The 14,307-nt window shown below is 48.8% G+C and overlaps 1 protein-coding gene across 1 annotated transcript in view; it reads right to left on the bottom strand.

The window, feature by feature from the left end:
* Positions 1-18: 18 nt before the first annotated feature.
* CTSW (cathepsin W) overlaps positions 19-14,307 on the bottom strand; it is a 28,057-nt gene continuing 13,768 nt past the window's right edge. Inside the window, exons 2-9 of the mRNA XM_015423898.1 lie at positions 13,197-13,310; positions 11,947-12,086; positions 8,709-8,805; positions 4,217-4,336; positions 2,874-2,938; positions 2,623-2,713; positions 755-831; positions 19-259 (exon numbers count right to left, since the gene is read on the bottom strand). Of these exons, the coding sequence (XP_015279384.1) occupies positions 149-259; positions 755-831; positions 2,623-2,713; positions 2,874-2,938; positions 4,217-4,336; positions 8,709-8,805; positions 11,947-12,086; positions 13,197-13,310 (815 nt within the window). The 3' untranslated portion in view covers positions 19-148. The remainder of the gene's footprint in view (positions 260-754; positions 832-2,622; positions 2,714-2,873; positions 2,939-4,216; positions 4,337-8,708; positions 8,806-11,946; positions 12,087-13,196; positions 13,311-14,307) is intronic.

Genomic DNA, 14,307 nt, shown 5'->3' with positions numbered 1-14,307 from the left:
AATCAGATTGATGGTATTATGGACTACAGTGTGGTTAGGAGATAAGAGCGTGCGGCGTTCGTTCTTAGTAACATGCCTGCTGGTAGAGAAGCTGTTAGCTCCAGCCTGCAGAGCTGGAGAGATTCCTTTTTCTTACACAGTTCTGCCATCAAGGAGGGCACGAGACAGGCATTTTCTTCCCAGAATTCTTGACAATTGCAGTCACTGGGTACTGGGCAATGCCGCAAGTGTTGCTTCCTCGGTGCAGCCGAAAATACCCCTGGGTGGGAAGAGAAAACATGGATTAAAAAGTGCTTTGGGGGGGTGTCTCTAGTTTGGAATCCAGGCCAAATCCCCAGGCCTTGCAGATCTCTCTGCAACCAGCCCCCTTTGCACATTTCTCCTATTCCCCATCTGCCCCGCTTCAAGTTTGGAAGAAGGCAGTGGTTCCCCAATATCTTCATTAGTCCTTCAGAAGTCCAGGGAATGGGCCCATCTTCCTCCTCTCCCAGCTCCCCACTCTTTCTCTTTGTGCTCCCTGATGACTGGAGGTCAGCAATGCTCCCTCTAAGCTCTGGAGTCTTGTGAGCAAAAATTCTGCTTCGTGAGCTACTGGCATTAAACTTGTGAGCGAGCAATTTGGCCACTGCATAAATTAGTTTGCTCGGAAGCCATCCTTCCTGAGCTAAGACAAAAATGTGTGAGCCGGAGGCTAAAGAACTGTGAGCTAGCTGACACTAACTCAGCTTAGAGGGAGCAGTGGAGGTCAGCATACCTTTTCTCCCCAGGCCTCTCCCCATGAGTTCTGGATGGTCCAGTACGGTGCAGACCAGGACCCCCGCCTTGGTTTGACTGCACAGAAGCATAAACAATTAAGTTAGTTTGTGTCTGCTAGATTAGACCAGAGGTCCATCAACGCAGGCCGCATGTCTCCAGAAAGCTCCCACTGATAGCAACAGCATTAGAGGTATACTGCTTCTGAACACTTGACAATCCCTTTTAACTATCTTGGACTTTTCTATTAATTTTACCTAATCCATGCCTACATCACGGAAATCTCAGTGCAGTGGAAACTTCAGGAAAGCGGTTCCATAGCCACTGAAGGAAAGGTGTCAGTAGCTGGTCTCCTAACCCTAACCTAGAAGACTAGTCAGAGGAGCAGAGTTGTCACATGGGTGACTACACAGAGAAGCAGTCCTGCCTGTTCATAGTAGCCCCAGACTGTAGAACTTCACCCAAAGAGTGATTAACACATGGAATTCACTGCCCCAGGAGGTGGCGGCGGCTACAAGCATGGACAGCTTCAAGAGGGAATTAGATAAACATACGGAGCAGAGGTCCATCGGTGGCTATTAGCCACAAGGTATAGATAGGGACTTCGGGACAAGTGATGCTCTGTATTCTTGGTGCTTGGGGGGGTCAACAGTGGGAGGGCTCCTAGTGTCCTGGCCCCACTGCTGGACCTCCTGATGGCACCTGATATTTTTGGCCACTGTGTGACAGAGTGTTGGACTGGATGGGCCATTGGCCTGATCCAACATTGGGTTATCTTGTGTTCTTATGTTAACTTAGTCCCTTGCATGGTTTTCCACTGTCAGACTTTCAGAGGTTCACATTGTTGTATTTAACCAAGCTGTTAAGATTAGTTTAATCCATGGGACATTAAGTTTCTACTGATGGCCTTTTCTCCTTCCTATTTTCTAAATTCCCCCCCCCCTCTTTGAGTTGAGATTATTTAATCTCTTTATGCATGTCTTCTAACAGTTTTCCTTATCACTGTTAGCTACTTCACCATTGGGGAAAGGGGTGGCTCTTCCAAGACTAAGAAGTGGGGCAAAGATACTTGAAATAAAACTAGCAGCTGGCTCACTGGCTCAGAAGACAAACAGTCTAGTCCACTGTTCCATTTTCTACACTGGTCAGATGCCCGCTTCTGGAAAGTACAGAGTTATCGAGACATCAGCCTCCCCCATATTGTTCCTAGGTAAAAGGTAAAGGTTCCCTTGCTTGAAAGCCAGTCGAATCCGACTCTAGGGTTGCGGTGCTCATCTCCGTTTCAAAGCCGAAGAGCCAGCACTGTCCGAAGACGTTTCCGTGGACATGTGGCCGGCATAACTAAACACCGAGGCACATGGAATGCTGTTACCTTCCCACCGAAGTGGTACCTATTTATCTACTTGCAATTTCTTGCTTTCGAATTGCTAGGTTGGCAGGAGCTGGAACTAGAGATGGGAGCTCACTCCATCATGCGGCACCCAGGTCTCGAACTGCTGAACTACTGACCTTCCACAGCCTGCAGTTCAGCGTCTTAACCACTTGAGCCACCGCAGCTCCTCTGTTGTTCCTACACAACTGCTATTAAGAGGCACAGTGCCACTGAACATGAAGGCTCTGTTGTGCTATTGTGTCTAATAGTTGTTCAGATCTATTTTCTTCCATTGGTTTTTCTAGTCCATCTAAAAACACACCGTCTGTTTGACTAGGTCAGCCGTAAGCCTGGAGAGGCCACCCACTTTCCCTAGCTCATGGCTCCCATCCCTGGCCCCCGCCCAAATGCTAAATGCACTGCCCTGAGCCTCAGGCCCATTTGTCCACTGCTGGTGGCATCTGCTTCAGCATTATCCCCATCAATGAGTGCCTCACCTCCACCATAACCCACAATGAGCACAGCATGGTCCAGATGTTGGGGGTTGCAATCCTGAGAAGGTCTCTGGAGAATGCCTTTTTGGTAATGCTGGCAGACGGAGAGAGAACACAAACTATAGCGTGCACTGATCAGAAAGGGACAGGAGGTGTTCTGGAGGGAGGGGCAGTTTTCTGTCTTGGAGGTGGCACAGGACAAGGAGAGTGCGGAAGAAGAAACGGGTTTCTGTCCACCTCCATCAGGCACTTACCTGAAGCCCTTTGAGATTGATGAGAGACGTTACAGGACCTCGGGAAGCCACGACTTGGGCCATGTCTGGGGAACAGCAAGGAAAATGGCATCCAAGATTAGCACTGGGGCATGGAGAAGGGAGACCAGATCTTAGTTCCTGCCCCAGGATGTGATTTCTACAGCCATGTTAAAGTCCTGTCCTGGCACATGTGAAAGTATGATAATTAATAGCCTGAATATGTGCCAAATGGCTTTCCCTCACTGCCAGGTCACCCATAACTAGCTTGTGCGTGGCCAAGGCATCTTCAGAAGGCAGGAGGAATCAGTGCAGACTGACTACATTCAAAGTGGCAGAAGTTAGCTTTGAGGTTACGGAGTACTTCTGCATGCGTACATTTTCCAGTACAAAAATCTGGAAGAAGATGCTGTCTTCTTAGGCTGGTATTGACCCAATAACATTCGCTGCTCCATTCTTTTAAAGTACTGTCATCTTTACCGGGTCTACATTTGCCTGGGTATGCAATATCCTTTGTCCTTAAAAAGAAATTTTACAGTTACACCTTACAAAGAGTTCTGTGTAACGCAGAAACCTCCTTCCAGTATTCGGAGCATTTGGCCCAGTGAAGTAACCGAATACAGTCACAGCAAGCAGGTCCCTAGCATCTTGCTCCAGTTCCTCCCCTTATTCCTGCTTTCTCCTTGCCCTATTCAGGTGCTTTTAATTTTTCCCCCCAGAGACTCACACAGAAGGTCTGTGAGTTTACTCATCTGGATTTCATTTAACCTAGCACTTGAAATGTGGGTTCATCCACCCCAAACTACATCTAAAGAGGCAGCCCAATTGTAGAGCATATACTTTGCATGCAGAATGTCCCGGATTCAATCCCTGACAACTCCAGTTAAAAAATCTCAGGTTGTAGCCTGGCAGAGAAAACAGCATTGAGTTAGATGGGCCAACGGTCTGACTTGGTATCTGTGAAGGGGGGCTACTTCTCTGAACATTCTTCTCCCTGCTTGCCTTCGGGAGTCAATTCCCCATAAGGGGAGCTGAAACTCAGCCCCTCAACTGTACAAACCAAACCCTTGACAAGCATAGCCATCATTTGTTCTGGGTTTTAAAAAATATAAAACAAATAACAAGTGCCTTCTACTGATGTCAGACCATCGGTCCTTCTTAATTATATTGTCTAGCCAAGGTTTCAGGCAGAGAAAAGTCAAGTTCTTCCTACCCTGCCCCCCATGAGACTCTTTTAAATGGAGATGCTGGGGATTGAATGTGGGGCCCTCTGCATGGAGTTGTCTGCCACGGCCCCTTTTTCATAGGCTTCCATGCCTTTGTGAACCATCACCAGAAATCCTTACGTTTCTCATCCCTGGGCAGGAATTCATAGTCCTGGATCCAGGCGACAGCTTTTCCTCGGTCCTTTCTGCACTTCTGCTGTTCGGCCACGTAAGGATAGCGTTTATCTTCTGTCAGCCCACCTGGAATAGAGCACACTGGCTACCAGGTGGGAAAACGGTTCTTTCTCTCTCCATCCCACTCATTAGGTCTTGTACCCACAAGAGGATAGACCCAAGCCCCCCCCCCCCCAAACTCTGCAGCTTTCACACCCAAGCTGGGATTTGAATCTGGTCTTCTTGGTCCAAGTCCAAGACTAATAACATACTCAAGAAGGTTAACAAAGTTCAGTTTTACACAAAAACAAATTTTGTTCACTTTCTGGGCCCGATATATAGTTACAGCTAGGGCCGGGAATGGAAGGTTCCCCTAACAAGGGGCCTCTGGGATTTGAACCACAAGCCTCTTGCGTTCTCAAGGGCTGGGCTGGGAGACCTTAGTCAAGCTGCAGGCATAGATGGGCCTAGAAAAAGCATACTGGACAACTCCAGTCGGCAAGCAGTACAAAGCCTTGGGATCGGCTACTCCTCGCCTTCTCCCCTCCCTTATTTAACCCGTCTGTCCCGAGGCCTCTCTAATCATGAAGCAGGCCACCGTCAGAGGAAGAAGAGGCCTAGTGGATCATGGGAGGCTCCCCTTACTGGGCAAAAGGCAGCAGATGTGCCAGGATATGGCAGGGGCAGTGCACCTCACAAAAAAACAGTAGCAGCCCTATGCCCACCCAGCTGAAGTGGGGCAAGGCAAGGAAGGGGTTAAGAGAGCAACAAGGCTATGAGAAGGGAGGTGTGGTGGTGCTGGCTGGGCTTGACCAGCAGGGGCAGAGCCCCAGGGGTAAAAAGAAGAGAGGGAGGAGATGCGGAATGCAAACTGGTTGAGCAAACCTGAGGAGGTGCAAAGAAGAGTTGGTTTTTATACCCCGCTTTCCACTACCTGAAGGAGCCTCAAAGTGGCTGGCAGTCGCCTTCCCTTCCTCTCCCTACAACAGATGCCCTGTGAGGTCGGTGGGGCTGAGAGAGCTCTGAGAGAACTGTGACTGACCCCAGCTCACCCAGCAGGCTTCATATGGAGGAGGAGAGGGGAATCAAACCCAGTTCTCCAGATTAGAGTCCGCAGCTCTTCACCACTACACCACTACGCCACACTGGAAGTAAGAGGAACCTAAAGGAGGGGCCTGGAGCAAGAGAAGGCTACCAAACTGGGCCTGGTGGTGGAAGTGCCCCAAGGCAGAGGTACAGCTCAGCCCCCTAAAGTTTCAAGGGTAGAAATGGGTGAGTGAAGGGAACTGCACTCGAGAGGAAGGCTGTGTGGACTCTGCTACACCAATAAAGAGGCAGTTAAGGAACACTGCATCTGGTGAGTCTCTGCTGACTATGGAAGTCAGTCATGATGTCCCACTGCCCCCTGGGCCCCCCCCCCACAGTTGGTTTAGAATGTGGGCAAGCCAAGTCCCACTGACGCACAGGGTTGCCAGCCTCCAGGTGGGACCTGGAGATGTCCCACTTTTACAACTGATCTCCAGCTGGTGGAGATCAGCTCCCACTTTGAATGGTGGACAATATGGCATTGCACCATGCTGAGGCCCCTCCCCAAACTCCTCCCTCTCCCGGATCCACCCCCAAAGTCTCCAGGTATTTCCCAATCTAGACCTGGCAACCCTAGGAAGACCTGAGGCAAACCCTCAAGCCTGGTGTGTGTGTGTAATGTACTCCGCCATTATCATGGGCGCGACCGTTGGGCCATGCGGTCAAGCACAAGCCCAAAGCTTCGTACATTGAGAACAATAGCCAAGCGGATCCTAGCCCGCACCAATCAGAGGGCCAGGTCCGCAGCCGAGAGCCTATGGGACTCTCGGCTTCTGTAAATAACCTATAGGGTGAATAGGGGGTGTGTTTTGGTGGTGGGTTTCTGTGCATATATACCGGCCTGCGCACCGGCTTACTTCGTCTTGTTCCTGATTGAATAAAGTACTCTTGCTGAAATCACTCCACGTTCTGAGTACTTTTCAGTGTGGCTTGGTGAGCAGCTCAGGCACAGGAGCAGCACCAATTGTGGCAGCAGGTAGCCACCCAACAGGCTCAGCTGTTTGAACAGATGTTGCAGCCAGAGCAGCAGTCCTATTTTGGCCTATGGGACTACCTCCTCTAGACTCTACGGCCCTTACCCACAGGGGCTAGTCTTGATGAGGAGCCAACGGACCATAAGGGTTGAACGCTGAGGCTTAGGGCAAGTGCAGGAGCCACACTACAATGTTTGGGTTGAAGAAAAACTTCCTCCAGATCAGAATGGCCATGTGGTGGCCAGGGCAGCTTAGGCGAGGGAGAGTGTCGGTGAACTTACTGCGTTCAAGGACTGTACGGAAGGCATCCCACGGAAAACCCCCCTCACAGCCACAGCCACATCTTGTGCAATCAACAGCCTCTGGAATGGGAGAAAGCAACTTCAGGAAGGTTAAAATAAAGTCATTTAGCCACGGAAATATAAGGCTTAGTAAGAGTGGTATTCAGGGGGCCATGGTGGCTTAGATGTTAAGACGCTGAACTGCAGATCGGAAGGTCTGTATTTTGGCAGTTCGAGACTGCAGTGCTGCGTGACGGAGGGAGCTCCCATCTCTGGCCCCAGCTCCTGCCAACCTAGAAGTTCGAAGGCAAGACATTACAAGTCAATAAATAGGTACCATTTTGGTGGGAAGGTAACAGTGTTCTGTGTGCCTCAGCATTTAGTCATGCCAGCCCCAGGACCGTAGAAATGTCTTCAGACAGTGCTGGCTCTTTGGCTTGGAAACAGAGACGAGCACCCACCCCTAGAGTCAGATTCGACTAGCTTTAGAGCAAGGGAAACCTTTGCCTCTACCTTGAGTGGTATTCAACCTTAGTTCCCGTCTCCCTCCCTGAAGATATGTAGGTATTTATTTATTTGACTTATATCCCGCCCTCCCTTCAAAGCAGTCTCAGGGTGGCTTACAAACTGTATAAAAACACTAAAACAAGAAGGTTGATAAAATCACAATAGAATCCTGAGTATAATAAATTATAAAGTACTAGTACAACTAATGTAACGATGGCCGACGTTTGCAGTAATCATAATATGCAGACAGCTGGTCTAGGTTGCGTCAGGCTGTTGGTGGTATAATACTATTGATATTGATGCTATTATTGGTGTTGGGGCCGGGGCCTCGCTCTACATAGTGCGGCTCCCTAATCAAAGGCCTGGTGGAAGAGCTCCGTCTTGCAGGCCCTGCGGAACTGTAAACCAGTTCCAGGTAAACCAGAACCAGGTTGATCGAGGCTAGCCCAAAAATGTTAGCAGTAAGAACCATGAATCAAAAAAATGACCGTTGACTAAATAGACTTAATACAGAATCAACATTTCAATACACATTTGAAATCCAGGTGAATTTTCAATATTCAAAATTTTCAGTTTTCAAACATGTAAAATTCAATTCACTTTGAAGTTTTGGGAAGTGAGTTTTGAAAAAAAGAGAGTAATAATCTCAAGAATCAACTTGTCAAATATAATCCTTTACACTCTAGTCCTTTCCACTCAGATCTGGCAGTTATCTGTCACTGGGAATGATGTAGAAATCAATCCACACCCCAAACAGAAAGAAGTAGCCTGATTCAGTAGAGTTGCCAACCTCCAGGTAGGAGCCAAAAATGAGAGCTCATAGGAGGAAGTGGAAATTCAAACACAACTCTTCATTATTTTTGTCATGGATGTTGTGTTTGGATTTCCTCAACCTCCAGGTAGGGCCTGACAATCTCCTAGAATTATAACTCATCTCCAGGCAATAGAGATCAGGTCCCCTGGAGAAAAATGGCTGCTTTGGAGGATGGATATGGCATTATACCCTACTGAGGTCTGGCCCCTCCCAGACCCTGCCCTCCCCAGGCTCCATCCCCAAAATCTCCCAAGTATTTCCCAACCCAGAGCTGGCAACCCTACATTTGGAAATCTTTTCTTTTTACAGAACCACTGAATCAGGCAGAGAAATAGGTACTGTTCTATATCCAGTGGGTATATGTGTAAATACAGTAAAGGACAAGGAGGTAGCACTTCTCTAGCAGGAAAAATCCCTTGTAGAAATAAATTAATGTTCTGGCAACACACCCCTCGCATCTTTTCTTCCTGGAATTTGTCCAGCTAATTCAGTTTGCTTTTGTTGCATACTGTGGCAGTGAGTTACAAAGATTAACAATGCACAAAATCACAGGATAATTCTGTAAATCAGAGGTGGTGGTGGGGATTCAAATCCATCAGATGCAGGGGAAAGAGAGTAACTCAAATTTACTAACAGTTTTCACAGCAGTGATTAGAGGCAAGTTGCTGAGTGTAAGGTTCTGCATATGCGTAGGAATTTGGAAATAGATTTTATAGCCAATCATATTCAGCTCTAGTGCTCAGCCCTAGTCAGACCTGGCCCAAATCCATCAAGCTTTCTTTTGATACCAGTCATACCCTGTACAGAGACGTTCCGTGGCAAATGCAGATGGATGTTCCACAAGGCCTCAATGTTGGATACAGCAGCAAAAGCCCAGCATGATTTACAGGAACCCTGAGAAGGAAGGGGAAAAAGGTGTACAGCACTAGGAGGATGCAAAAGATCCATTGTTTTCTTCATTGATGAATGGGAGAGTGAAAGACTGGCAATTCATTCATGGTGGCACATTTTACACACTGATAAATTAATGAAGCCAGTAAGTGCATTCAGGCAATATAGTTGATGACTCTTCCAAGCATTGCCTCCAGTAGCCGAGCAAAGGGAGAAATTCTGGAAATATCCCTGACTCTTGTGATGTCTTCAGCAAAGTTCCATCAGTCTGGATATTGCCATCTTGTGTGACAAAAAGACCTCTGCCTTCCTGGAGCCATTTATTTTCCTAAAGTCCATCACCTTCCTATTTTTTTAGCAGGTTTGCAAACTGAAACTTGCTTACCTTTGCTAACATGACTTTTACCTTTATCAGCTAGCTGGAGCGGGGTCCTCCTATCCCAGACAGCATCTTTTTATTTCAAGCAATTATTTGGTAGACGTTTTTCCGCTTCTGAGGCTTAAATATAAGAGGTTTTCTTTTCATTTGTTTGCTCTTTTTACTTTAAGATAGCCAAGACTCTATCTTTGCTCCCACAAGCAGACCAATGTCAGGATAAGTCTTCCAGAGTAGCCAGTCGTGGGATAAATCTTCCAGGACAGCTAATCTGGGATAAAGTCCTGTGCCTTTGAAAATCTAACACTGATCAGAACTCTCAGCCATACTCTTTAACCACAAGGGTATAAATGGCAGTAGCAGGCAAGATGGCTCCCCATTGGCTGGCAATGAAAACTAGCCTATTCCCTTATACCAGGCATGTCCAACTTCGAACAGGTAGTGATATATTTTTTCCGGCCAAAAGTGCCGGTGATCTACCACCATGAAAATAAAGTTTCAAATTAGTTTCAAATTAGATTTTAATCCAATAAAGTTGGGTTCCCCCCCCCCCCATTTATAATGCACCTTCTGTCATTTACTGGTAAGCAAAATAAGCAAAAACAAAACAGAGACAAAGATCCAGAAAGAACTGCGAACATTTTTTATTTTTTATTGAGTTATAACTTTCTTTAACTGTCTCAATAACTTTCTTTAACTTTTATTCAGAGTTTTTTGTGTCAAATGTAGGTCAGGTATTGATCCAGGCTGATCTTGCACAATCTTTAAAACTTCGCTCTTGCTCATTAGTGAGACCATTAGTGAGACCAAGTGGGGCTGGTGATCTACCTCTGACCCCACCGCGATCTACTGGTAGATCGTGATCTACCTGTTGGACATACCTGCCTTACACTATAGACCTCTGCTCCATTATATTACAGTTCCAATCCCTTTATGCCATCCTAAAAATCTAAGCTCTGCGCATTTTACTAAATGAAAGAAGTGTGGGGGCCTTCCTGGCCTCTTCAGGCATGTCATTCCACAAGGTGGGAGCCACCAGGGGTCATTTCCTGCAGGAGCGCACGGGAGCGGAGCTCCGGCAGTAAAGAGCCCAGGGGGCGGGCACATGCAACAAGCCCCACCCCCTGCTCCCAGCAGCCCTCAGTCAGAGCAAGAAGCAGCCAAGTAAGCTGCAGAGCCAACTGGTCCAAAACAGTCCAGTGGCACCTTTAAGACCAAGTTTTATTCAGGTACACGCTCTCCCTCCTCTGCGAGGACAGATCTGCACGCCCCCCCCTCCAATAGCTAGCAATCCAAAACAGTCCAGTGGAGCCGGAGTGGTGGGGGTTGCCTTCTGACACACGTCCGGTGATGTCAGGGGGGGTGGCATATGCTAATGAGGTATGCTAATGAGTTATGCTAATGAGTTATGCTAATGAGTTATGCTAATGAGTTATGCTAATGAGTTATGCTAATGAGCTCCTGCACCTCTTTTTCTACGAAATGACCCCTGGGAGCCACTACAATGGTCAGTCTAACCCTTTGCAGAGCAGCACTGTCAGAAAGCATTCAACTGGCATGGAAAAAACATGGTGAGGAAACTTTGTCAGGTAATGGCCCAGAAACAGGCATAGTTAGAAATGGTGGAAACTGTTGTTCGTTCAAAATCCAAACAGGTGGTTTCAGGACAAAGAAACCACCTCTTGTAAGAGACAAGCAGCACAGCACCACCAACTGTTTCCAGAAACCACCTTTCCTAGGACAGGCAGGCAGGGTGGTGTAGAGATTGGAATTTTGGACTAGAAGCCAAGAGACCTGGGGTTTAAATCCTCACACTGCCAAGTAGGGATGCAAGCATCCAGGTGGGACCTGGGGATTCCCCCAGAATGACTGCTCATCTCCAGACTACATGCATCATTGCCCCTGAGAAAATGGATGCTTTGGAGGGTGGACTCTATGGCACTGTAGCCCCCTGAGGTCCTTGTCCTCCCCAGGCTCCACCCCCAAATCTCGAGGTGTTTCCCAGCCTTGAACTGGCAACCCTAACCCCCTGATCCCCTGCCAGTGGCCAGGGGAACCTGACAACCCTACTGAAAAGCTGAATAATGCTGGGCCAGCCCCACTAGAAAGCATCCTCTGCTTGTAGGATTCTGGGCCTGCTCTCCTTCTGCCACAGCTACACCTATCCAACATTTTCCTTCTTAACCTACAAACTTGTAAAGGAAGATTTTTTTTCAGAAAGGCCTCTTAAGCAGAGGTCATTTCGTAGAAAAAGAGCTAGGGGGACTCATTAGCATAACTCATTAGCATATGCCACACCCCCTGACATCGGGGCCCAGCGGTGGACCTGCAAGGCCAGCGGGAGGGCGAGGAAGCCCCGCCAAGGCCCTCCCTGGCCCCAGGCAGGCAGGGGTGGGGAGAGGCGGGGAGGAAGCAACTTACCCTCCCTCTTCTCCTGCCTCCTCCTGGCTGAATGAGGGCTGGAAGCGGGGAGGCCGGAAGCAGGGGGCGGGGCTTCGTCATGTGCCCCACCCCCCTGCACCTCACCCGGGGGAACTGTGTTCCCCTGCGTTCCCCCCCGAAATGACCTCTGCTCTTAACTCACCAGAGGCTCCCCCCAAAAGGGAGCCAGCAACAGCTGCCTTGGAATCCCCCTCCCCACAAGAGACTGGGGCTCTGTCATTAAAGCCGTCACCAGGGGGCAGCGGATGACCCTTCCCTTCTGTTGTTCATTACACAGAGATACCCCATTTGCATCCCACAACAGTTTTCATCACACAACCATTTACCTGGTTTTTTACCGCTGTGATAGCTCCAAATTTTCTCCAGTCACAGGACTTTGCACCCTTGGGGGGTTTCGCTGACTTCTTCAGTGTAGGGGGGTGAGAAGGGTGATGAGGAATACCAAACATCTTCTCAAACTCACTCTCTGGGGGAGAAGGAAAAAAGTTGGCAGCTCTAGTTTAAACTGGGGGAAGGCAGATTTACTTTAAACCTTGGGAGGAATTCTCTGGATGGTGGAGGCTGTGGAGGCCCTCTTTGGAAAAGGCTTATAGAACAGCGAGATAAGGCTGCACATTGGCGGGGTTGGGGGGCAGAGTTTTAATGACTGTATGTCTGGTGGAAATTCAACAGGTGCAATTTCTTCAAGTGCAATGATGAGGAAAGCTTTACCTATTGACTATGTGCCTGCCTGGTTACTATAGCAGCAATTCTGTGAAGTCTTCTGACACATTACCAAGGGCTCAGAGTCAATCCACTGATTATTTTTTTAATTGTCTGGCATCATTTAGAGCTACCTTGCTGGTCTTTAGCCTTGGCTATATATTTTTCTTGGTCTTTAGTCATGTCATGGGGCAGGGGAAGAAACCAAAGGATTTTTACGTCAGAATAGCCACCTATGTGTTATGTGATCCAGCAGCTAACAGGACTTGCCTCTAGGAGGACATCTAGCCAAAAAGGACCACTGCAATGTCCAAGGCTCAATTCCTCTTGTCCAGTAAAAGGAAGATGCCCTACACCAGGACAGCCATCTGTTAATACGATGCCCATGTTCATTTCCCTGGGGCTGAGCAAAGAGGACTTCCTAAGTCCTGGGCCCCAGCTTTGGGTCTAATCCAGTGGTGGCGAACCTATGGCACAGGTGCCAGAGGTGGCACGCAGAGCCCTCTCTGTGGGCACACGTGCCATCGCCCCAGCCAGGCCCAGACCATCATTAAAGTATCGAATTCTCCGCCAAATAATTTTAAGTAAATGAAAGAATTTGGGTTTGCTTTCCTTACTTTGTTTGGATTATCTTAAGTTAATGTATGAGTTGTTTTTTCTAAAGTAAAACCTCAGTATTCAGGTTGAATTGCCGTGTTGGCACTTTGCGATAAATAAGTGGGTTTTGGGTCGCAGCTTGGGCACTCGGTCTCTAAAAGGTTCGCCATCACTGGTCTAATCTCTCCTATCTGGCGCTTTTGAGAGACATCCAACATTCACGCCAGAGGCTTCATTCCAAGGCCCACTTTGGGCCCGACTGCTCCCTCCTCCTTACCTGTCAGGTCACTGAACAAAGTGACCCCATATTGGGCCGTCCCCAGCTCTGAGGCCTGTAACGCACAGCTCACTTTCAGGTTTTGCGTGAAGACTTGGAAGCGATGGTCTCTCTCTGAGGTGTAAAATGACAGATTCAGCAGACTGACAGGATCTTCCCCAGGGCCGTAGCCAGGGTTTTGTAATTGGGGGGGGGGGCTTTAAATAAGTCAGGGCGCACTGACGTCACAAAATAAAAAACATAAAATAAAAATAACAATTTTAAAACTCACTTTTGCAGCGTTCGCAGTCTGCTTGCCTACATGGGGAAGCAAGCTGCGCTTGGGGAAGGGGTGGTGGTGGTAAGTCCTCCAGGTAGCCCAAAGAGTCGGGGGTGGGGGCTGGAGGCTGCATGGAAGTCAGGGGCCTTGGCAGGAAGTCAGGGGGGCAGGCCCTGAAATGCCCCACTGTAGCTACAGGCCTGATCTTCCCCCAACGTGAAGAAACTCATCATACATTTTGAGCCAGATTTTTGCTGAGAACCACACCCCATGAACTTCGCTGGAAGACCAACCCTGCAAATTGGCTCTTTTAGGGCTATATTTCAAGGCACCAAAGACACAGGCCCGTAGCCCGCGTGGGGCCCTAGGGGCCGGGGCCACCCGTGGCGTTTGCGGGCCCCCTCCCCGATCCTCTCCTCCCCCCCTCCTCGGAGGTTGGACCATCGGAGCACTTGTGAGCAAAAGTTCTACTTGGTGAGCTCCTGGCATTAAAGTTGTGTGAGCAAGCGATTGGGCCCCTGCATAAAATTAGTTTGCTCCAGAAACACATCCTCCCTGAGCCAAGGCAAAAATGTGTGAGCTGGAGGCTAAGGAACGGTGAGCTGGCTCAAACTGACTCAGCTCAGGGGCAGCCTGGCTGAAGTCCTTCCTGGGGCGCCTGGTGGGGAGGGGAAGGAGGAGGAGGAAGAAGCCTTTCTCCTCCGTCTGCAGCAGGGGAAGGGTTAAAGGCGAGCGAACGGCACGGCTGGAGAGATCTGGGAGGGCTGCAGATCTGCAAGGGGGGCGGGACGGGGAGCCTTTTGCTGCCGGATCCCGGGGGCCGGGCGGGTTTACTCGCAAGTAAGTCATGGG

The sequence above is a fragment of the Gekko japonicus genome, unplaced genomic scaffold, assembly GCF_001447785.1.
Source record: "Gekko japonicus isolate JY-2015 unplaced genomic scaffold, Gekko_japonicus_V1.1 scaffold313, whole genome shotgun sequence".
NCBI classification, from domain to species: Eukaryota; Metazoa; Chordata; class Lepidosauria; order Squamata; family Gekkonidae; genus Gekko; species Gekko japonicus.
Note: the sequence above shows the minus strand (reverse complement) of the source record. Positions and strands in the feature narration are given on the sequence as shown.